The following is a 25536-nucleotide window of genomic DNA, read 5'->3' on the forward strand; positions in this document are numbered from 1 at the left end:
ACATCGGGCCGTCCGTAGCGGTGACTGCAGAGGGTTCACGGCCCCGAGCATTGATGAACAAAGGAGGACGACCTTGCCTTCCATCACTGTGAAGAATGTTGATTCCACTGTGGTGGATGTTCATGTTATATTATATTGTGTATTGGGCTCTTTTGTTTGTACGGCTGCATGGTAAATCAAATTCCACTGTGCCTTAGTTGGTGCATGAGGCAATAAATGTGAACAAACTTTAACTTGAAAAGAGAATGGGAAGAAGGACTATAGTAGTAGAACTGGACAGCATGGAAACAGGCCTTCAGTCCATCTTATCCATGCCAACCAAGTGGCATTCTGGGCTAGTCCCATTTGCCTGCATTTGGCCACAGACCTCTCAAGCAGTCCTGTCCATATACCTGTCCAAATGTTTTTTAAAAGACACAGGAGGACAAACCAAAGACATGAAATGGATAATGGAAAATCCCAACAGTGATATATTAAAGATAATAAATTGCTTAGGGAAAGAATTGATTCCCTTAAAGATCAGCAAATTCATCTTTGAGTGGAGGCAAGGGAAATATTAAATAGTTACTTCTCTTCCATTTTTCTGAGAAGAGTCGAGTCTAGAGTCAAGAGTGTTTTATTTCCTTATGCCCCAGATAGAACAATTAAATTCTTACTTGCTGCCGTACAACAGAATAATGGAAACGTCACCCATTCCTTCTCTCCAAAGATGCTGCCTGTCCTGCTGAGTTACTCCAGCATTTTGAGGCTAAAGTTGTACCGTTATTTAAGAAGGACACCAAAGACAAGTCAGGTAATTACAGGCATGTGAGCCTAATGCTTAGTTTAGTTTAGTTTAGACTCGAGCTAAGTAAGTAAGTAAGTAAGTTTATTGGCCAAGTATTCACATACAAGGAATTTACGTTGGTGCTCCGCCCACAAGTAACAACATGACATACAGTGACAGTTACAAATGACTCAGAAAACACTAAACATTCATAATAATAAAATATTAATGATCAAGCATGTGAACCAACAAAATACCAGATCAAAGGGAGGCTACAGATTTTTGGCTGTTGAGTAGAGCAACTACTCATGGATAAATCTTTATCCACCATGGAATACACCATGGAAACAGGCCCTTTGGCCCACCGAGTCTGTGCTGGCCAGTGATCCCTGCATATTAACAGTATCCTGCACTAGGGACAAATTTTACATTTATTTTAAATACCAAGACAATTAACCTATAAACCTGTATGTCTTTGGAGTGTGGGAGGAAACCAAAGTTTTCTGAGAAAACCCATGCAGGTCACGGGGAGAACGTACAAACCCCATACAGACAAGCACCCGTAGCCAGGATCGAACCTGGGTCTCTGGCGCTGTAAGCACTGTAAGGCAGCAACTCTACCGCTGTGCCACCATGCTATCAATAGGAAAGTTGTGGGAGGAAATTCTTAGGAACAGGGTCTATCAGCATATGGATAGGCACTGACTGATTAGGGATAGTGCAAGTCTCCCAAACCTGATAGCTTTTTTTGAAGAGGTTCACAAAAAGGATTAATAAGGGCAAGGTAATGGACATTATGTGTATGGACTTTATCAAGGCTTTTTTCTGGAAGTGTAGATCACATGGAATGCAAAGTGAGTGAATTAGATTCAAAAATTGGCTTGGAGGAGGTGTCAAAGGGCATTTGTGAAAGGTTGTTTTTTCTGAATGGAGGCCTATGACCAGTGGTGTGCCACAGGGGTTGGTGCTGGGTCCACTGCTGTTTGTTATATACATTAATGATTTGAATGACAAGGCAGTTAACATTGTTAGTAAATTTGCAGACAATACCAAAATTGGTGTTATAGTAAATGGTGAAAGAGTATATCTAATGGCCCTGTCCCACGGTACGAGTTCATTCCAAGAGTTTAATTCTCCCGAGTTTAAAAAAAATCAAACTTGTGGTAAGGATGGAGAATGAATGTAGCAGGTATGTCGGAGCTTGGGGATGTCTCTTAGCGGCTCCTACGCTAACGGCAGGTACTTGGGAAGACTCGCTAATGGCAGGTAAGCTCGGGAAGACTCGTGAAGATTTTTCAACATGTTGAAAAATGTCCACCAGAGCCCCGAGTACCGCCGAGCGGCCATTAACGTAAATCTCCGATTTCGAATCGGGGCAAACTTTGGCGAGCTCTTGGAATGAACTGGTACCGTGGGACAAGGCCATTAGTTTACAACAAGATCCAGATTAGCTAGGGAGGTAGACCAAAGAATGGCAAATGGGATTTAACTCAGACTCAGATGCTAAACTTTGGTTTGTCTATCCAGGGCAGGATTGCTATATGAAATGGCAATGCCCTGGAGAGTGTTGTAGAACAGAGAAATCAGGGAATATAGGTGGACGGTTCTATAAAAGTATTGTCAGTTGAACAGTATGGTAAATTAATTTTATTTCAGACTACTGCTGTGACGTTCTCCTTAATTAAAAATGCATCTCTGCCTCCTCTCTTAAGACTAAGCTGATGAGATCCACCATCACAAAATGCAGTCAGCGGTCAATTAATTTCACTCCCTATGATATTAGAGAATGCTTGAGGACACGGCTAAAGTCACGGACCAGGATAACATTGTGGCAGTGGCATAGAATACTTGGGCAAGTTGTAACTTGCTGAACTGTTCCAGTAGCTATAACTGCCATCTACCAACCAATGATCAGATACATCCCATTCACAAAATCCAAGGCAAATCCACTTCAGTTAATTACTACCCATTCAGTCTACTCTCAATCATCAGTAAAATGATGGGAGTAAAATAAGGTAATTGTCGAGGCAGTTGAACAACATTTACTCTTCAATAACCTGCTCAACAAAGTACAGTTTTGGTTCCACCAGGCTTTATCTCATCAGTCTTGGTCTAAATATAGATCAAAGAGCTGAATTTCAGAGGTGAGTTAAGGACTGTCTTTAATATTTTTTTAGTGTAGTTTAGGCAGGCCCTTAGGCCCACCGAGTCCGTGCCAACCAGCAATCCCTGCACACTAACACCATTCTAGACACTAAGGGCAATTTTACACGTACACCAAGCCAATTAACCTACAGACCTGTACGTCTTTGAAGTGTGGGAGGAACCAAAGATCTTGGAGGAAACCCATGTGGTCACGAGGAGAATGCACAAACTCCATACAGACAGCATTCGTGGTCAGGGTGGAACCCGGGTCTCTGCGACTGCAAGCACTGTAAGGCAGCAACTTTACTGCTGCACCACCATGCCACACTAATATCAAAGCAGAGTTTGATTGAGGGGGCACCAGGGAGCCTGATAAAACTGAAGCTAACAGACAGGAGGAGAAAATCATTCCGATGGCTGGAGTGATACTTTGTTGCAGAGGAAATGGCTGTAGAGCACCTTCTGCAAATTACACTGCAGTTTCTCACCTCTGTTACTCTAACAGCCTCTCTCAAACCCGTGACTTCTATCACCAAGTACAAGGAGAGCAGGCACATAAATTCACCGCCACCTGTAAGTTCCCGTCCGATTCACACTTCATCACTGCTCACAGCCACCTTCCAAAGACCAATTAAGGATGGGCAATAAATGTAATCCTTGTCAGCATCTACTACATCACTAAAAAAATACATTGAACATTGAAGATCAGGTTGTTGATTCAGTGGCACCATTTTTTGCTATTGCCAAATTAAATTTCCACCCACAGATTTAGGAATATATGAAGTAGATTATTTTACCTTTCAATCTTTCTTTATTTTACAGTGAAATCCTGATCTTTCTGAATCTATTTTTGTCCATTTGTTTCTTATTCATTAAGGTTAAGGGGGGACTTGATAGCGGTCTTTAAAATGATGAGAGGGATAGACAGAGTTGACGTGGACAAGCGTTTCCCCATTGAGAGTAGGGAAGATTCAAACAAGAGGACATGACTTGACAATTAAGGGACAGAAGTTTAGGGGTAACATGAGGGGGAACATCTTTACTCAGAGAGTGGTAGCTGTGTGGAATGAGCTTCCAGTGGAAGTGGTGGAGGCAGGTTCAATTTTATAATTAAAAAATAAATTGGATAGGTATATGGATGGGAAAGGAATGGAGGGTTATGGTCTGAGTGCAGGTAGATGGGACTAGGGGAAAATAAGTTTTCGGCACGGAATTGAAGGGCCGAGATGGCCTGTTTTCCGTGCTGTAATTGTTATCTGGTTATATGGTTATAACATTTTTGACCAGTAAATACTTCACCAAGATAATGTTTACTCTTCGTTTTCCAGAAAAGTTGCACCCTTCAACCAAATTTTATGCAAGGATTTATTCCTAACTACTCGAGTGACCTGGCTGTGATTTTAAGACGACTGGCTGGTAACTTAGATTATTGAAAATAAGTTATGTTGTTCCACCTAAACGTTCCATCTCAAATTCTCAGCATTTCAACTAAAATCACCCCAACTTTCTTTTGCAGAAAAACAAACTTCATTTGAGTGTATCTCTATGCAGTCCCCGGAAAACTGGTGATTTTTCCCTTTTCCTCAAGACATAATTTATTCTTCCAATGCTCCACAACATTCCTGCATTTTGTACCTCTAAATGTTCACCTTCCAGCTCTGGTGCAACTCATCCTTCTTGTATAGGTCACTTCTGCACCTGAAGATATCTCAATGATCCAAAAAATTGAATCCTTGCCCCTTGCACCAACTCTTCCTCTGTGCATTAATCTGTTCTCTTCCCATTCTTACCCTCACTCACATGTAGTGGAAGTAAGCCTGAGATTATTATCTTGGGGGTCTGAGAGGGAGAGAAAGAAAGAGAGAATGAGAGAGAGCTAAAGAGAGAGGAAGAGAGAGAGAGAGAGAGAGAGAAAGAAAGAAAGAAAGAGAGAACGAGAGAACAAAAGGGAGAGAGCAAGAGAGAGTAAACAATGAGAGAATGAAAGAGTGAGAGAGAGAATGAGAGATCAAGAGAGAGCAAAGAGAGAGAGAACGAGAGAGAGCAAAAGAGAATTAGAGAGAGTGAAAGAGAGAGAAAGAGTGAAAGAGAAAGCGAGCGAAAGAACGAGCAAGCACGAAAGAGAGATCATAAATCAAAGAGTAAGGATAATCTATAAATATTATTTTATAAAATGCACAGGATCATTGGTAAAATTCATGGTCTTTAAATTCCTTGCCATCACTTGATGCTCATGAGAAGGTCGGCAATGTTTCCAGGGGGTTAATAATAAAATGCTGGAAATCACAGATGAGGTGAATTGGAACGTCATATACATCTTCATCACCCTGAAATCTTGGGATTTGTTCACAATATTATTTTTCCAACAATATCTGGTACAATCTGCGAATATTAATTATTGAATGTTTTTGTCCCTCCAAAAACTATCATTAATTTTCTACATTAGTTCACGTTAAGACTAGCTTTGCTTTGTAGTTCATCAATCATTTGAATGTAATTGTCCACGTCTGGCTGCATTAATGAAAATGGATGATTTTATTTGGCATAAGCTCATTAGGCATTGCAGAAGCATTAAAGTATCATTAGTTCATGGTTAAAGGTGACTAATTGTTCATTTCTAGTAACAAATATAGCATCAGAATAACTTGCTCACTTTAAAACCACACCTCCCCTTCCAATTAATATGAAATTAGCTTTTAATTTTTCAAGCAAAGAAGAAAATTGTCATAAATGGAACAATTCATAAGGGGAAAGTAATTCAATTTTGTCAATGCAAGTTCAGTGTCTAATTGGAAGCCAGAGATAACATATTTGATAGCGAGAATTATCGAAAGATTGATATAATGCTGCAAATACTCACCTCAGTAATACTTTGTAGTCTCAACAGTGTGTAACTCAACAGATCAGGCAACATCCCAAGAGAACATGAATAGGTGCACTTTGGGTTTTGGGTTTAGGGATGGTTTTAAAATCCGTGCAGATTTTGATTGAGTTGTTTGCAACATTGCGAGGAAATCTCCCTTTGAGATCCACGCGGATCTGCTGGAAGATGTGCTAATTAATGGATTCATTCTTGAGAGGAGACTGTAGTACAACCTAACCCAGCAGAGAGAAGCCCTGCACGACTTAAGAGTCAAGGACCAGGAACCACAGCAGACTTCCCTGAACTCAGGCTAAGGCAACCACACACTGACCTTGCGGTACATTAACCGTTGGAAGAAAGAGCTTTATAGGTCCTTTCTCACCTAAATCACATTCAATTTTGAGTTGGTTAGCGAGACAATATCTGAATCTGGGTATTAAACATAGAAAACTAAAATATAACAAAGAATTCTTCAAAGTTCCAAGATGTTAGTAGAAAAGCAAATCTCAACAAGTTCTCCCAAAATTTTCTAATAGTCTACGATCCAAAAATTTAACTTGCAAAATCCTCGAGTATTTTTCATTAAAGAAGTGTAAACAGCAGATTTGATATGAAATTGTGGCATTGAATTTATCCATTACATTCAATCATTGATTACACAAGGAGAATTTCACAGCTATTTCATTTCGATTTCATTTCAATGCATTTCGTTGTTAATGCATTTCGTTGTCTCTGTACTGTACACTGACAATGACAATTAAAATTGAATCTGAATCTGAATCTGAGGTACAAATATTAAGTTGGTAGAATAATCTAACTGCACCAGGATGAACAAAAAAGGACAATTTCAATAGATACAAGACATAAGATGCATTTGATAAATACAAACTCTCTCCTTGATTCCATTCTCATTTGCATGGATTCTAAATTAAAGTTAGAAAGGAATGCACAATATATTGATGATTCCAATGAAAGATTATCAATCTGAACCACTTACTCTGTTGGTCTCTTCACAGAGGCAGTTTGAACTGCTGATAATTTTCAGCATATGCTATATTATTATAGTTTCCTACAATCCACAGAACTTGCTTTTGCATTATTGGTTCAGATTGATTACCTAACATGTGTTGACTCTACTTGATGAAGAGTTGTATTTCTGGCAGTACATAACTTTGCAAACACTAGCGGTGAATCATTTTCTCAAATCAAACAATTCCTTTGATAGAAACACAATTTTCTTCCCCCATGATACCAACTTTGATATTGTACTTACAAAGAGTTTCTGTGGCAAAGCAGATGCAGGAGTTAACATATCTGGTCAGCAGAAGCAACAAGGCAAGTTCTAACGTAAGATGCAAAGTCATTGAGTATAGGGAGGAACTGCAGATGCTGGTTTAAACTGAAGACAGAAACAAAAGACTGGAGTAACTCAGCGAGTCCCATGAAGTTACTCCAACCTTTTGTGTCTGCCAAGTCATTAAGTTGGGGAATGATTTCCTGAAAGCATCAATGTGCACCCCTGATATTTTCCTCTAGTCAGTCCACAAAACTCTGGACATACTGAACTGTTGAAAATAAGACCAATAAAAGGCCAGAAGTCTAATGGTACGTAACTGAATTGTGAGGAAGAACTTGAGAAAAATGATTGGCCTCAACAAATATATTTGCAAATTATCCAGAATAATGATGTGAACTTCAGCTAATTAAGTTTTCAAAGATGAATGAATGGACACATTAACTTCCTTTCCTGCAAAACAGCAGAGTTGCTTTATTGAGCTTTGTGAATGAAAGTTCCAACCTAAACCAATTCTGATGCCAGTAAGTAATCGGGTTTGTGTTTCAATGATCTACTATGTGAATGAGTGTGGAAAGTTGCATGTTTCAGTGGCAGTGGTGCCACACTGAAGTATATGTATGCTGTAAATTGGAATAGATTGAAAGGCAACATATTGTGCTGTGCGGTAAGAAGCACCCATACTAAAGAACAATTTTACTCTGCAATACGATGCACTTAGGAGATACTGCAAGCACTATATATATAGCATTCAGCTAAAGGCTATAATTACCATCCATGGTGCAATTTCACGTTCAGCATTGGTAAGCACTATCTTTGCAATGGTCATGTTTAGGGTTCTTTTGGCTTCATCCTTTTCCTAAAGAATCTGCTTGTGCTTCCATTTTGATTGTTCTATTCATTCATTTTCATCCACCGCTCCTTCCTTTTGATGTGCTTTCAAAATTGTTTTTAAGCCCTCAAAATGCTTTTAAATTTTAGACGACAGCTCTATTAAGCGCTGTGGGTTGTAATATTTTGTGAACCTTTTCATCTCCCGCGATTCAACACCAATGCTGTAGAATTCAACATGGCTAGTGTGTGAATCAGCATAAGTTGCTGATTTAGCCTTGTGATGGTATCCCAATGCACAAAGATATAAAACTGTTATCATCACTTCTCTAACCAGCTGAAAGGTGTTAATTGGCAAGTTGAGCTTTCTAGCACTTAAAGACGAATACGTTGATTGCAATTATATTTTCTACTTAAAGGCAAAAGTACAGTTAATTGTACCAGCAGTATGCACATTCTATGGTCAATTTAGAATTAAGCTGCCTAATGCAATGTAACTTCATGAATTTGCAATTGTTTCAAAGCGACCGATCGTAGTTATGAGCACGAAGGGACTGCAGATGCTGGTTTACATCGAAGATAAATACAAAATGCTGGAGATCCACTGCCACAACAGCACTGGTTGAGTGAGGCCAAATGCAAAGTAGAGGAACAGCAACTCATTTTTCACTTGGGCACTTTACAACTCAGTGGTAATACATTTGATTTCTCCAAGTAACCCTCACTTTCCCTCGCTCTCCGTCCCTCCCCCACCCTAGTTCTCCCGACTAGTTTCACTGACCTCCAATTAATTTTACTGTGTGTATGCCTTGTGGTCAGCTTCCCCTCAGCCAACAATGAACCATTCTAGGGTACACAAAAAAGCTGGAGAAACTCAGCGGGTGCAGCAGCATCTATGGTGCGAAGGAAATAGGCAACGTTTCGGGCTGAAACCCTTATTCAGACTGGACCATTCTTCAGACAGAATGAACCATTCTACATTTCCTTGATCATTGTCTGCTTTGAACTGTCGTTTTACATTCTCTTTGTACCCTTCCATATCTCCAGTTTCCCTCTCCCCTGACTCAGTCTGAAGAAGGGTCTCGTCCTGAAACGCCACCCATTTCTTCCCTCCAGAGATGCAGCTTGTCCTGCTGAGTTACTCCAGCATTTGTATCTATCTTTGTGCATCATCATAGTTATGAAACGAACATTCAGATACATTAATCCAGATTATTTTAGACTTACGGAATGCTCTGTAGAATTCCTCCTGTGTCAGATGCTTGTCACTATTATAGTCATCATATTTCAGCAGATCAAATAATGAACACTGAGAGCGATCCTTTCCGAGCCTATCCTGTTTAATTACCTGGTAAAAGAAAAAAAATACTGGACTCATTACTCATCATCATGTAAAGTCTGAACTTTGTACATATTTACACTGAAGTAAGGACAACAGAAGAACAACTTTTAATTTATGAATCAGCAACAGAAATGCAAAACTGTTGCAATATGCAATATGCAGGAGAAAAAGGAGCCTTCAAGAAAGCCTGACAAATCTCATTTAAACAAATGTCAACACAATAAACATATATTAGCTATTCCAACCTGTCAGGTTCCTTAAACGATATCTGTGTGACTTACTGATGGGCAATAATTTACTGATAACACTACACATTACTTCCATGCTTTTAAATATTTCTAAATATATAAGCTACACACGTCTCTTTAACTGGATTTACTTTCTTAGATGCATTAGTTTTTGTCTTCAGCATCTATCAACTGTGTATTTTCGCACATTTTCTATCACTGTCAGATTTTATTACATTCTGTTATTTTCCCTTCTTGAAAGCTATAAAATTCACATCTACTGTACATTATCAGAAATTGTCTACTCGTTCCCACTTGAGTGGAGTGCTATCATAGGCAGTGATAAACAGTGAAAGGTATTCTGGACTGAAAGATATGTTTCTGGTGGGATGGTTCCTGGAGAACTACCAGCAACATCCACTTCATGGGTCAGTTTACTGGCCGTGCAAGGAAATTTGGAAGTCAGGGGTGAGCTAGAAGTCAGACGTCAGTGCATCCACTCTCCAGTTCCGCCACTGGACTCACTAAAGAGCCATGGATGGAGCACAACCATCCAGAGTTGAGGGGAAGCGAGGACAGTATTTCACATGGAGCCGAACATTGACACAAAAAGCTGGAGTAATTCAGCAGGACAGGCAGCATCTCTGGAGAGAAGGAATAGATGACGTTTCGGGTCGATACCCTTCTTCACATGGAGCCATCAGTTTTACAACAAGTATGGCTGCCATTCAGTTGATTAGGTTTACTGATCTCAATTAAAAATGCAAGAATATTTTTTTTATTTTAAGTTATTTTTACATATATTTTTTTAAATTATAGTGTCATAGAGTCTTACAGTGTGCAACAGGCCAATCGGCCCAACTTGCCCACGTCGGCCAATATGTTCCATCTACACTAGTCCCACCTGCATGCGTTTGGCACATTTCCATCTAAACCTGTCATATCCATGTACCTGTATAATTCTTTCCTAATGTTTTTAATTAATTTCTAATTGTTCAAGTTATTTCCACTTGAATCAATTTTTCCCCTACTATACTCCACATTTGTTTTAATCTATTTGTACATGTAAACCACATTTCACTTAACCATAATGAACTATTGATAAGCCTTCAGGATATTCTGGGCTTGAAGCCTCAGGAGTCATTACCTGGGGCCGGCCTAGTCATTGTTCTAGCCAACTCTATTTTCGAGCACAGCCAAGCCAGCCAGTCCTTAAGATCAATTAGAACTGCTGTCACAGATTCGCAGCTGCAGGAAAACATCTTTGTCATCCATACAATTGAAACTAAAATATAAAGGTCCATAAATGTCCCACAGCAGTGAACTGCCCACACTCTCAGCTTCCCTATCCATTAATGCCTGCACTCACCTTGTGCCAAACTCCCAGTGAAAACTTCCTTGGAGAAGAACTTGCAATATTTATCATTGAAGCCTTCTGCTCACAAAATAATTATTAAGAACTATCAGTCTGCCCAACATATGCTGAAGAAAACCTTGACAGATGTCAAAGGCATATCCTAATGCCCCTGCCCCACTTAGGAAACCTTAACAGAAACCTCTGGAGACTTTGCCCCCCACCCAAGGTTTCCGTGTGGTTCCCGGAGGTTGCAGGTGGTTGCCGGAGGTTGCAGGTAGTGGAACCAGGTAGTAGGACTGACAAAAACCTCCGGGAACCACACGGAAACCTTGGGTGGGGCACAAGGTCGCCAGAGGTTTCCGTTCAGGTTTCCTAAGTGGGACACGGGCATTAATCTTAACCATCTGTCAGAACTTCAGAAAGATTTAGATATTTGCAAATGGACCTCAGAAATTTATAAAAAGTTCCAATATCATGGATTTTTCTATAAACTTAAGTATTCTTATATCTCATTCGGCTCTGGGGATTAATTCACGTTTATGACCACTCAGGCATCTAATACCTCCTCACTTTTAATGATATGTTCTGGAATTAGTTTCCCCTTTTGAATTCACCAATTGCGACATCTTTCTCCTGAATAAAGGAGAGAGAGATATATGGCAATGAAGATGAACGGTAATTGTGGAGGATAGATAGCTATTATGAACTGTGTTGAATGGAGAGAATGGGGTCCAAGACCAGGCTGAAATTCAGGGCTCAGGAGAGAATGAATGAGAGTTATTGTTTCAAGAGGTTTCAGAGGTTGGACTGCCTGGGAAGCATTCACGCATGTCTTCCCCCTCGACTACATCCAAGGACCAAATCAGTCTTTCCAGGTGAGGCAGAGGTTTTCCTGCACCTCCTCCAACCTCATCTACTGCATCCGCTGTTCTAGCTGTCAATGTCTCTACATTGGCGAGGCCAAGCGCAGGCTCGGCGATCGCCTTGCTGAACACCTCCGCCCAGTCCGTCTTAACCAACCTGATCGCCCGGTTGCTCAGCACTTCAACTCCCCCTCCCAGTCCCACTCTGACCTTTCTGTCCTGGGCCTCCTCTATTGCCAGAGTGAGGCCCAGCGCAAATTGGAGGATCAGCACCTCATATTTTTGCTTGGGTAGTTTACACCCCAGCGGTATGAACATTGACTTCTCTAATTTTAGATAGTCCTTGCTTTCTCCCTCCTTCACCTCCCCCTTCCCAGTTCTCCCTCGCCCAACTGTCCCCACCTACATCCTATCTCCCGCCCCCCCTGACATCAGTCTGAAGAAGGGTCTCGACCCGAAACGTCGCCTATTTCTTCTCTCCATAGATGCTGCCTCACCCGCTGAGTTTCTCCAGCATTTTTTGTCCACCTTCCTTAAATGGATGTTGACCTACTGTAACACTGGATGTTCACTAACACTGTGAAGATATGATGCTATACAAGAGCCCTTCACTGTCCATGGATCATGCTTGCATGGAGTCAAACCAAGAATTATTGTCATTATATGTGTATAAACTCCATGGCGTGGGTGCACAGATGCTCAGAAAAGTCTAAGGAAAACTCCAAACATTTGCATTAGCTGTATCTTCATGATTTTTCTGTATGGGTGATTTTTCATTAAAATTGAATCATGTGGCGTGCATCATCCAATTTCAAGGACTGTTACAATCTTCATTTGACTGTGGCAGTCTAAGGTCTGAAAAGAGCAATGGGAATGTATTTTCCAATCGGATCTTTTGGAGCCCAAGGTCAAATAGTGCTATATATGCCAGATATTTGTTTGCTCCTCGGTTGCACCATTAAGCATTCATCAAAAACTGGTAAGATATTTTCCAAACTGACCAACATGATGCGAGGTAGAAACTAAAGTCTCTAGAAAGAAATTACGATAGCAGAATAAAATGCACAAAGCAAACCATATTACATATTCAATGCATGTAGCTGATAATGAATTTCTCCCACTTGGTTTGCTAGAATGTTAATGCAATTAAATTTTATGTGATAAATGAATACAAATAATGTATTGTCTGAATCTGCACTTTTGAGTTTTATTCCAATTCGACAGTTTAGTTCAATGGTTTTCCCTCTTCACAGTTTGTTAATTATCTAAAACCATTGCGAAATATATATACACAATATACATTAAGAACTGAGCTGAGTTTGCCCCAAGGAACCAGACTCACTGGTTTCATATATTCAAATAAATGGCAAATAAACAATACAAAAACCATCACCAATATAATATTTTAACTCAAGTTGACAAGACTTTCTTTAAACTTCAATTATTTTCAAAAAACAATTATCAATTTTTTTTTAAAGCCAACAGAACCGTAAGATCAGATGGTTTGTTTCAAATTCAAGTAAACTCAAGCAAAGATAGCGGGTGTCTAAAGCATAGCCAACATACTGTAGATCAGAGAGCTTGAAAGTATTTCAGCTACTGAGTCTTTTCATTATGTTCATTCTTGCATTCATTCCTGTGGAATTCTTTACACACAGATTCGAACAAAGAAATTGTACAAAGGTCTTCACAGAACACTGTCTTGCTAATGGCTTTCAAAAAGATAATTAATCCTATTCGAAGTACATTTCATGGTTGGAGGTTAGAAATTAACGAGAATCATTAAAGACATGATAAGGGATGACATGTAAGTAAACGGAGACTTGCTAACAGCTAGATTGCATAAAGTCTGCAAGTAGCATAACTTATTTCTCACATGAGCATTGTAGGCTTTAGGTAATCACACCCAAAAGGCAGTGGATGTCATATAAAGAATATTAAACAGTGTGGTAAAAGGTCACACAGTCAAACTTGAATGGGTCAGCAGAACTAAAATATAGTTCAGTTCACCAAGACTATCAAACTGCATAGACACAAAAAGCTGGAGTGACTTAGCAGGTCAGACAGCATCTCTGGAGAAAAGGAATAGATGGCGTTTCGGGTCGAGAACCGAATATCAAATTGCATGTTTAGTGCACAAGGCAGAAGGAGAGTTTTGAAACCTGCTGCACTCTGCAGGCATCAAGCACATTCACACCATATGTTATAACAGGCTAACAGAAACCCCAAGAAGTAGACTGGGATCTTGAGGCAAGAATTTTTATGATAAGAATGCAAAGGGGTTTACAAGGGCACTCGTGTCAGAATCGGGACGGGAAGAGTGCAGATTTCTGAAACATGGTCATTTATTTATCTCATCACCTTCAGCAAGTTGAATGAAAAGTTAGAGGGAAACTTCCCGTTTTCAGATGGTTCAAAGATTGGGCTGCGGGAGGAGGTGAACATTTTCTATATTGAACAACAAGTAGCACAACGTCTGAGGAATACTTGTTTCACACAAAGGCTACTATGATTTGGAATTCACCGTCAGAGGGCTGATAGAAGTAGAATCAAACGGTGCGTTTCACAGTGGACTGGATAAGCACTTGAGAAGAATAATTTGCAAGGCCATTGGGAAGGAGCAGAGCATTGAATTGTATTGGTTGATATGGGCCACAAAAACAGACTATTTAGCTAAGCCATCAGCTTAGCCTTCTAGATGTAGCAACAAGGAACTGCAGGTGCTGGTTTACAAAATAAGTCCCAAAGTGCTGGAATATTTCAGCGGGTCAAGGCAGCATCCCTGAAGAACATAGATAGGTGACGTTTCAGGTCGGGACCCTTCTTCAACCTGCAGGATGTCGCTCTATTTCCTTTTGTTTAAGAAGGAACTGCAGATGCTGGAAAATTGAAGGTAGACAAAAATGCTGGAGAAACTCAGCGGGTGAGGCAGCATCTATGGAGCGAAAGAAATAGGCAACATTTCCGGTCGAAACCCTTCTTCAGACTCTTTCCTTCCTCATTTGTGTTCACAGCCTCCGTTTGAGACAGCACAGTCTGTCCCTATGTTTAGAAGTGAGCCTGCGACAGTTAATTACGATGTCTCTCTCTGGTATTGCTCCTGCTTTGCTTTTGGCAAAGTTCTGCAAAAACCTCACTGTAAGGGATTTTTCATCTGTAAACTCAAGGCCCTTGATGTCTACAGAATATGAACACTACATCATTGATACTTGTGTTGGTACAAGTAAACCGTAAACATTGTAATTCTTATTTGCACTTGATATTCATTGTCTTTGTTCAGATACAATCTGAATGATTCCAGAGCTGACGAAAAGCCAGTTTGTTGACTGCCAACTGATATTGATATGTGAAGGGTAATAAGATTAACTTTTCATATATGCAAGTCATATGCATGACTTGATCACATGTATGATTGATCGATGGCCACTACAGTTCCCAAACTGATGTTTATGTGATTAGTTTTCCACAAGTGTTGAGCCATGCATTATTTAGAGTCACTGAGAAGGAACAGATAGAGAGAAGGGCACAGCATGTTGCAAGTATTGATATTGCTGACTGAACGGTGGAAGGAAGGTCAATGAGCAATTTAAATAAAAATGTAAGGTGTGATCAGTTTATTGAGCTGTCTGCACCTTCTCGCATAAAGCCATCTTATAGTCTGGTTTTAATTAAGGCAATTAAGAATTGATTCCAAAGCTACTCGTAATTATTTTGCCTTTTATTATTAATATGCTGAGGCATATGGTTAGTACATATGACTGGTGACTCCATAATATTTTACTATTGGAATTCACCGTTACAATGGAAGTCAATTGAATTTTCATGAACCAAAGCCTTAGCATCTTACATTTGAAATGAAAAGTGCACAACTAATTATCGCTTTCAATCCCATACACTCTTTAACCTACCTGAGCAAGTTCATTGCTGTCCACAAGCCCGTCATCATTTGAATCAAAATATTCAAACATGTTATCCACCAGCAACTTTTTGAGAGACATTTTGTCATTATTTTCTTTTTTATTTTGGTGTCGGATGTATTTTTGATTCTGGACATCCAGTAACATGTTTTTCAGTTTGCTGTATTCAATCAATTTGCACTTGTCACCTGGAACAGAAAGACAAGGGATTAGTGATGGTTCACTGCGAATGATACCATCAATTCAGAATACAAATTACAGCAGGTATTAAAAGTCAAGCCAAGATTCAGCATGCCTTCTTCTGATACTAAACAGATTCTAACATTATGCAAATAATTGCCTTCGCTGAAAATAATGCACGCCAGAATTCAACTTGAGTGTGTTAGCTGATGAACTATAATAACACCCAGAGGAATTCAATGCGCGTGTATGTTAATCAATGTGATGTGGTAACAATAGCAATGGGCACTTGTGTCTGCCATTCTTTGAACTATCATAACACACAGATCAATGAGTTAAGGGTGTATCTCTAGTGCACTTTAATGACACACACAGAGTGATTCATTGCTCCTGTTAGCTAAGCAAAAGTAATAGACTAAACGCAACATAAGTTAGACACTGCTCCGAATAATATTTTTACATGAATCTCTCTATTACAATCACACAGAATGATTCAATGCAAATGTGTTATCCAGTCTATAATTATATCAATCAGGAGAACATGATGCTTACGTTTCGCTAAGATGCTGTAATAACCCAAAAGAGTATTGACATGAAATCGTTAGCCAACGGACAATAAACAAAAACAGAGAAATCGGTTTGTCTGTGCCTTTCAGAAACTTTGTCATGATGGTGATTGGAAAAGAGTGTTGATGTTGGGCATGAACAGTACATGGCTGCCCCATTGTGGCAAACAGAGTGTGATTAGAGGCTCGGGCTGTGGTCATTTATCTGGAAATGATGATCGTACTGATTCACTGATCCTGCATTTGAGATCTGAGGATTTTTGGAAGACAGCAGTTGGCTACCTCTCCCGTTCTTCAGATGCCTTTTGCAGGTAGTTCAAGAGGGGTCGCTATTGCCTGGTAGACCATGAGCTCTTAGCTGGATCTTCATTGTTGAATATTCCTTTCAAAGTCAAAGCCTGAGCTAGTGCACTGAAGATAATGGTAGATTGAGGATAATGGCAAACTACTTCCATATCTGAGGAGCCATCCCTTGGCAATGCCTACCTTCACTGAGTGGTGGCTCCTGTGATATGGAAATGGTTAACATATACCACGGTCCAGTCATGGAAGTTTATTATTATAACTACAGAAAATATTTGTTTAGCGGAACTTAAGCATAAGGCCCATTCTGTCGTACACTTCAGTTAATGTCAACAATGACTCAGAACTTGTCCTCCTTAAGCATACATAAGCAAACATCCAATGTGATGGATGATATCAGGCTGACTCTGGTACATAGCAGTGGGAAGCTTGTAAGAGGTGAAGTGCAGAAATGCAGTGAAATGAAGTGAGATAAAGAGTAGGACAATGCCACAGCCAGTGGCGGAAATCCTGGGGGGGGGGGCAGGGGGAACGTCCTCTGTTTTGAGAGGTGGGGGACGATTGCCCCCCCAGTTTGTGTGATCCGGATTTGAAAATCCGGTGAAATCTCAGCTTACCGCGAGACAGTGGGGGTGGGACTGCTGATCGAGGACCCTGATTGGATGAGAGATACGTCGGTCAGCAGACAATGGGGGCGGGACATGATAATGCAATGCGATGATTGAAGGAGGGAGGTTTCGGTCAGAGGCGGATGTATAGCAGTGGGACTGAGGATAGGGTGCGGTGATTGGAAGAGGGAGATGTGCCCGGGTCATAAGGTCACAACGGCAGCTCTGGACACAGTCCTGCGCCTCATCCGCAGGCAGGATCGATCTCCGGCGCTGCAATCGCTGCCAAACCGCCACTGGACCATCCCCGTCCCCACCAGAGTGCCCCCCCCCCCCCAGGCCCGGGAGTACCCAGAGAGGTCGGGAGTCAGACGGGCACGGTGCCCCCAGGCCCACAGTCAGCACAGAGAAGCAGTGCTAAACCCAGCTCACACTGCCTCTCCCGCCGGGTTAACCTACAGCCCTGTCTGGACTTACGGGATATATGGCCCATGCTTGCAGCCAGTGCGGAGAAGCAGCGCTGGCTCTAATGCTCCGGACTGGTATTCCGTCAGTCCAGGCAAGGCTGGAGGTTAACCCGGAGAGACAGGCAGAGTTGAGCTGCATTTAGCGCTGGATTGAGCTGTAATTACCGTTCACAGGGTCCACGGCAGAAGCCATCGAAGCCTCGCGTGTGAGTGTGTGCATGCGCGTGCGGCCGCCAAGAAATTGTGTCCCCCCCCTGTCCCCTGGTCCCCTTCATATTTTGAAAGCGATTTCCATCACTGGCCACAGCTTTGGTCAACACCAATCTTTACTTTACTGTTGCAGACACATTTGTTCAGATCAGTACTCGTGTGCCATTAGATTCAGCATGGTCCACTGCTCTGAAAGGTCAGATCCGGGGACAGCTGGCTAGCTAGATACATATCTGGCTTCCTGGTAGGAAGCAGAGGATAGTCGTGGGTGGTTGCTTTTTGGATTGGAAGCCTGTGACTGGTGGTATGTCTCACAAATCAGTGTTGGACTCACAAATCAGTGTTGGACTCATGAGTTGCTGTTTGTTTTTGATATCAATGATTTGGAAGAAAATGAACAAGGCATGATTAGTAAGTTTGGAGATGATCCAAAAATAGGTGGTATCGTGGACAGGATATCAAGAAATACAGCGGGATCTTTAACAGCTGGGTAAATAGGCCGAAAAATGGCAAATAGAATTTAATACCGGGAAACGTGAGGGATTGCATTTTGGAATTCAAACCAGAGTAGGAATTTCACAGCGCAGGCAAGGGTCCTGGGGAGTGTTTTAGGACAAGGGAATCTTGGAGTACAAGTATATAGTTCCTTGAAACTGACCCCACAGATTGATAGGGTGGTGAAGAAGGCCTTTGTCGTGCTGACATTTATCAGTCAGGAAATTGACTATAGAAGTTGGGACACGACAGTTTTTCAAGCTGTTGGTGAGGCCTCAAGGGCCTGTCCCACTTAGGCAACTTTTTTGGCGACAGTCGGCCACAGTCACTGTCGTGGCATGACACCGAGAAACAGCATCCCACGACAATGTCTACGACAGGCTGTCTCAAAGTCGACGTCAAGCTACGATAAGCTACGTCTATTGGAGTCACAATTCGTTGTGGCATGCGATGTCAACCCACGATAGCACCTACAACAGCCCACGGCAACTGAAGTCAATCTATGTCAGCCCCCAACAAGCTACGATCCTGACAACGTCAGCTGAAGGTAGGTGGAGAAGTGCACTTTTTTTTAAATGACGCAACACGACTTCTCGTGACGCCAATACTGTCGCCGATTGACGTAGCATGACGTAGGCTGCCGCCACTTGAATTCACCGAAGTCAGCAACCGGCGACAGCCAACATCTCAAGGCATCAACCTGGTGACAGCCTACAACAGCACCTACGCCAGGAGAGGTCACGCAAGGCAAGCGAACTGTCGCCAAGAGGTGTTGAACATTTCAAAATCCAAGCGGCGACAAGAAAAAGGCCACTAGACTCGAGGCAACAGCTCATGACAATACAGGCATCACGCCACGTCACCCTGCCACCATGTGGTGACAGCCTATCGTCCGCCCGTCGCCAAAAAAGTCACCTGTGGGACAGGCCCTTTAGATGGGGACAGGCACTGGACTTGCGTTCATCTTCAAGAAAGGAATCAAATTTTATTGTGATCATTACAGAAGGGTTTACCTGCTGTTTGCTATACGGTGTGTCATAGCTCATCAGGTCATTGTCAACCATTCACTCTCAGAGATGAACAGATGCTCTTAAAATTGTGACGGATGCTTCACATGCCCTCTCAGTTTGACAAAGTCAAAGGCTTTAATGAGATCCAGAAAGTCCATGTAGAGTGGTTGGTAGACGGAGGATTTCTCTTGAAATGATGGGCGGTGATGGTCATAGCCATTGTGCTTCGAGACGATGGAGTCCAAACTGCATGCTACATGCAGAAGCTGTGGTTGTCAACTTGTAACACATGTTGAGTGATGCTGCACCAACAACAATTGTTCAATGTCAGCAAAACCAAGGAACTGATCATTGCCTTCAGAAAGGGGAAGTTCAGAGGCCACGTGTCAGTTTTCTTTTGTGGATCAGTAATGGAGAGAGTTTGCAGCGTCAACTTTCTGGGTGTTAACACCTCAACGATAAATCCTCCTTTGAAGCATGCGGGAACCTTAGACTGCAGAAGGAGAGGTTGAAGATGTTCTGCGGTCTGCCTCAAAGACTGAGATTACACAGCCATCAGGGTCTGTGAGGGCACATGTTGCTGTGTCATTGTTCTTCCTTTCAAAGCATGTTTAAAACACTTTGACCTCACCTGGAAGTGATGTCTAAGGTGGCTAAGTGGCAGCTGTGGCTTCACAATTAGTTCAGAGTGAGATATATCTTCTCAGTTCAGGTTGCGACACCTTTTTATAGTGGGACTGAAGCTGTACCACATTATGACTGTCAGTTTGTATGTGGCCTACACAGCAAGCATTCTGTCGCCGCTGGTCTGATTCATTTATATAGTTGCACTAAAATTCTAGGATCTTGGATTACGAAAAAACGTCATCACTGGGACTTTCCTCAGTCTGGATTTTTGTAACTAATATATGGAGAGTGATCGCTGGGATTTGTTAAATTAAATAATTGAAAGTTAGAGAATGGAAATAAGCCCCTTGGCCTACCGAGTCCATGCCACCCATTGATCCCTCTTCACACTAGCTCTCTGTTACCCCACTTTTGTATCTTCTCCCTACACATTAAGGGCAACAATGTTTCCATTATTCTTACATAATCCAAGGACCAGAAAAGTAGGAAACAAACTAGAAGGGTTCTTTACACCTGCCAATTCTTATTTTCCCATGTTACACCCTAGCAGGCATTACTGTAGCAAGTTTTAAATCTAATGCACAATTTCATGGGATGATAAATGGGTATAAATCCCCCGCAAGAGATTTCCACCAATTTTGCTCATCCTATTTTACATCCTTTTATCAGAAGTTATTTAAAAATCTATTATTAGACTTCAAGATCGGCAGTCAAGTGTAGTATCGCAATCACCTTATGAGGATCACTTCTTAGTTGTATCAAGCTTCTACAACATTTCCAGCAAATGTATCAAAGCTATCAGCAAATCTATCTTTGGATATTTCATGGTGTGTTCTCATCACTCCTACATTGTCAAAATAATCAAAGCTGCTTCTTCAAGCACATTCCTCATAAAGCATGAATTTTCTGCCAGCAAGGATGATAGATTCAATTTCCTCCAAGTACTTCAAAACAGAGGTAAGTTGCATTTATCTTCTTTAATGTGGCAGTGAGGTGGTTGAAGTTTCATGCATCAGTTCTGCAGATGATGACAACCTGATTTTATTTTTCTTTACGGACAGACAGCTATATTTGTGGTAGTGTTTGGAATACCAGAATGCACTGATTTATCATACTGCAGCTAAATGAATAATGCCCAGTTTACATCACTAATCAGTCCCACCATATGGAAGAAATCAACTCTCAACAATTCCACACCCAAGAGATGCTGTAGTGGTTGCTGATACAGAATAATAAAGAGCTATTAAATTAGTGATCCAGAGAACATGAAACTGGAATACTGATCTCCTTCTGAAGTACTGAACATGAACTGTCAGGTACAGTTTCACGAGAGACATGAATTAGCTCTACATTTTACATGTCTCAAATAAGTAACATGAATGAAAATTCTATCTTCTTGTTACAAACATTGTCTATCTGCATGCATTGTGATCCATAAGTAATGCAGCCCACGATTCCTCTCCACCAGGGACAACATAAATAAATAGAATTATTCGGTAAATTTCAAAGTCGTCAGCATGTCACTGCAAACAAGAACTCTGTACTCTTCCCCATTTCAACAACACATTGTCAGGCATTGCTGGGCTTCAGCAAAGCAATGAAATCTCTCTCCAAAGTTATCCAGGCTGTTTCTGGCTCTTCTCGCCTTGATATCCTGCTGAGGCATATCATGTTTCAAGAAAGCGTCACTGGGATTATGGAGAAATAAAACTGTACAAATATCATAATACTGGTGAAAAAGATCACTGGTGAAATATTGGTGAAATACTGGTTACGAATATTGAATACTAGACTACGTGGGACCCGTTGGGTCCCGTGTTCACACGGGAGGGCTGGTCCCCCAACGCAATATTCCAGCTCTCCACCAGTTCCAATATTGGTGGCCAATGGGGGGGGGCTTTCTGGAGTGCTGGTATGGGTTCTTGGGGTGGCAGCTCAGTCCCTCAAGCCTGATCTGCTGGCAGCTCACTCACGGCTGGTGGGCTGGCAGTTGACTCATAACTATTCCTTGAAATTCCATTTCAAGCAGGGTGCAAGGCCACCAAATTCAAGTGCAGTTTCTTACCACTACGAGCAGGGTGCAAGGCCACCGAAATCAAGTGCAGTTTCCAACCACTTCAAGCAGGGTGCAAGGCCACCGAATTCAAGTGCAGTTTCATACCACTTCAAGCTGGATCCAAGGCCACCAAATTCAAGTGCAGTTTCATACCACTTTCAGCAGGATGCAAGGCCACCAGATTTAGTGCAGTTTCATACCACTTCAAGCAAGATGCAAGGCCGTCAAATTAAAGTGCAGTTTCATTCCAATTCAAGCAGGGTCCAAGGCCACCAAATTCAAATGCAGCTTCATACCATTTCATGCAGGGTGAAACCACCATAAATCCACTCAAAACACCAAACTCAGTTCAGTAGACATTCAGTGTGTTCAGTTGATTCGCAGCTCAGACAGTCATGACCTCTCCCTCCCCCATCATGCAGAGACTGAGCCACACCATCACTTCCTGGTTTTATTACCCCTCCCATGCCCACCGGAATACGAGTGGCTTTCAAGGCGTGATTGACAGGAGAGAGATTCTCAACATTTTTTAAACACTAATAACACTTTTGTTTTTCATTGATGGGAAGAATTCTCTGCAGCTGCTCAGCGGAGGGGGGACTGAATGAGGAGGCCAAAAATCACAGCCGTAAGTGGTAGCGTTTTTTCTATAATCAATATAGAGTGCAACAGGAAGTAAGTGCATTTGCAGTAGTGCCTTTTAACTTCAAGCCAAAGCACCCAAGCCGCCCTTTGCAGTAAGTAGTGCCTTTCAACATCAAGCCAAAGCACCCAAGCCACCATTTGCAGTAAATAGTGCCTTTCAAATTCAAGCCAAAACACCCAAGCCACCATTTACAGTAAGTAGTGACTTTCAACGTCAAGCCAAAGCACCAAAACCACCATTTGCAGTAAGTAGTGCCTTTCAACTTCAAGCAAAGCACCCAAGCCACAATTTGCAGTAAGTAGTGCCTTTGAACTACAAGCCGAAGCACCCAAGCCACCATTTGCAGTAAGTAGAGCCTTTCAACTTCAAGCAAAACACCCAAGCCACCATTTGCAGTAAATAGCACCTTTTAACTTCATGCCACCATTTGCTGTAAGAAGTGCCTTTCAACTTCAGGCCAAATCACCCAAGCCATCATTTGCAGTAAGTAGTGCCTTTCAACCAAGCAAAACACCCAAGCCACCATTTGCATTAAGTAGTGCCTTTCAACTTCAAGCCAAAGTACCCAAACCACCATTAGCAGTAAGAAGTGCCTTTCAACTTCAAGCCAAATCACCCAAGCCATCATTTACAGTAAGTAGTGCCTTTCAACTTCGCCAAAGCACCCAAAGCACACAAGCCACCATTTGCAGTAAGTAGTGCCTTTCAATTCCAAGCAAAGCACCCGCCACCATTTGCAGTAAGCAGTGCCTTTCAACTTCAAGCCAAAGCACCCAAACAACCATTTGCTGGCAGTGCCTTTTTACTTCAAACAAACCATCTTTTCATTTTTAAACCACATTAAGGGTACTCATAGTTGTGTAGACATTTGTTCAGTGTTATTCACAGCTCAGAGAGACGTGATCCTTGGCTTCATCCATCTTGGAGAGACTGAGTGAGGCACACCACTTCCTGGTTTCATAGTCTCTCCCCCTCCCTCCAGCATGGGCAGCAGAGAGAATGGTGATTTTTTTAAAAACTTCAAGCCGAAGCTCCCAAGCCACCATTTGCAGTAAGTAGTGCCTTTCAACTTGAAACCAAAGATCCCAAGCCGCCATTTGCAGTAAATAGTGCATTTCAACTTCAAGCCAAAGCACCCAAGCCATCTTTTGCAGTAAGTAGTGCCTTTCAACTTCATGCCATCATTTGCAGTAAGTATTGCCTTTCAACTTAAAGCCAAAGCATCCAAGCCACCATTTGCAGTAAGTAGTGCCTTTCAACTTCAAGCCAAAGCACCCAAGCCACCATTTGCAGTAAATGGTGCAACTTCATGCCACCATTTGCAGTAAGTAGTTCCTTTCAACTTTAAACCAAATCTCCCAAACCACCATTTGCAGTAATTAGTGCCTTTCAACTTCAAGCAAAGCTCCCAAACAACCATTTGCGGGCAGTGCCTTTTTACTTCAAACAAACCATATTTTCATTTTCAAACCACGTTAAGGGAACTCACGGTTGTGTAGACATTTGTTCAGTGTAATTCAGCTCAGAGAGACGTGACCATTGGCTTCATTCATCTTGCAGAGACTAAGTGAGGCACGCCACTTCCTGGTTTTATAGTCCCTCCCCCTCCCTCCAGCAGGGGCAGCAGAATGTATTGTGAATTTTTAAAAAATATTAATATCTCTCCGATTTGTAATCGATGGGAAAAATCCTCCACACCCGTAAGGTGGAAGGGAGCTACGAGCGAGGTGGCCAAAAATGTCGGCCGTAAGTGGCGGTGTTTCTGTTGGAAATCGCAGCAGAGTGGGCCAAAAGCGGTCAAGATCAGAGATTTAGTAATATATAGAAGAGAAGCAATATATTTATGATTTATTTTTGGAACATTGAGGTATTACCGAGGTATTATTAATTACCAATGGTACTGTACATTAATTTATTGGGTATATTATGAGGTATTAATAGGCATATAGCAAAGATAGGTACAAAATGCCAGAGTAACTCAGCCGGTCAGGCAGCATCTCTTGTGAAAATGAATAGCTGACATTTTGGGTCAATACCCTTCTTCAGACTGATAGTCAGGGGAGAGGAAAACTAGAGGCAGGAAAAGGTACAAACACAAAAGAATGAGAGGTATGTAAAAAACAAATCAAGCAGTAAAGATGGTCAAGGGAAGGTGGAGCCAACATTGGCCCATGTAAACAACATCCATTTGTGTAACACGATTAACGTAGCAATACAATGCAAATCATTTCATAGCAGCTACAAACAAAAAACACCAGTCATAATTAAGAGAAATTTGGACTTTAGATGAAATGTTAGTCAAAGGGTCAGTTTTCTGGAGCAAGGATTAATGAGGGAAGAGATGCGAGGAAGCACGGAGATGGAGTTTTAGAATTCCCATGCTTAGCATCCTGCAGTCAATGACTGACAATTAACCATATAACCATATAACAATTACAGCACGGAAACAGGCCATCTCGACCCTTCTAGTCCGTGCCGAACACATAATCTCCCCTAGTCCCATATACCTGCGCTCAGACCATAACCCTCCATTCCCTTCCCATCCATATAACTATCCAATTTATTTTTAAATGATAAAAACGAACCTGCCTCCACCACCTTCACTGGAAGCTCATTCCACACAGCTACCACTCTCTGAGTAAAGAAGTTCCCCCTCATGTTACCCCTAAACTTCAGTCCCTTAATTCTCATGTCATGTCCCCTTGTTTGAATCTTCCCTACTCTCAGTGGGACAAGCTTTTCCACGTCAACTCTGTCTATCCC

General features: G+C 41.6%; 1 protein-coding gene across 4 annotated transcripts in view; it reads right to left on the reverse strand.

Annotated features, from left to right (window-relative positions):
* Positions 1-25536, reverse strand: part of fstl5 (follistatin-like 5) — a 740079-nt gene that overhangs the window by 336753 nt on the left and 377790 nt on the right. For all 4 annotated transcript variants that reach the window (XM_055646031.1, XM_055646038.1, XM_055646027.1 and 1 more), the window contains 2 exons: positions 15597-15793; positions 9127-9247 (listed from right to left, as the gene is read on the reverse strand). In XM_055646031.1, the coding sequence (XP_055502006.1) occupies positions 9127-9247; positions 15597-15793 (318 nt within the window). The remainder of the gene's footprint in view (positions 1-9126; positions 9248-15596; positions 15794-25536) is intronic.

The sequence above is a fragment of the Leucoraja erinacea genome, chromosome 1, assembly GCF_028641065.1.
Source record: "Leucoraja erinacea ecotype New England chromosome 1, Leri_hhj_1, whole genome shotgun sequence".
NCBI lineage: Eukaryota > Metazoa > Chordata > Chondrichthyes > Rajiformes > Rajidae > Leucoraja > Leucoraja erinaceus.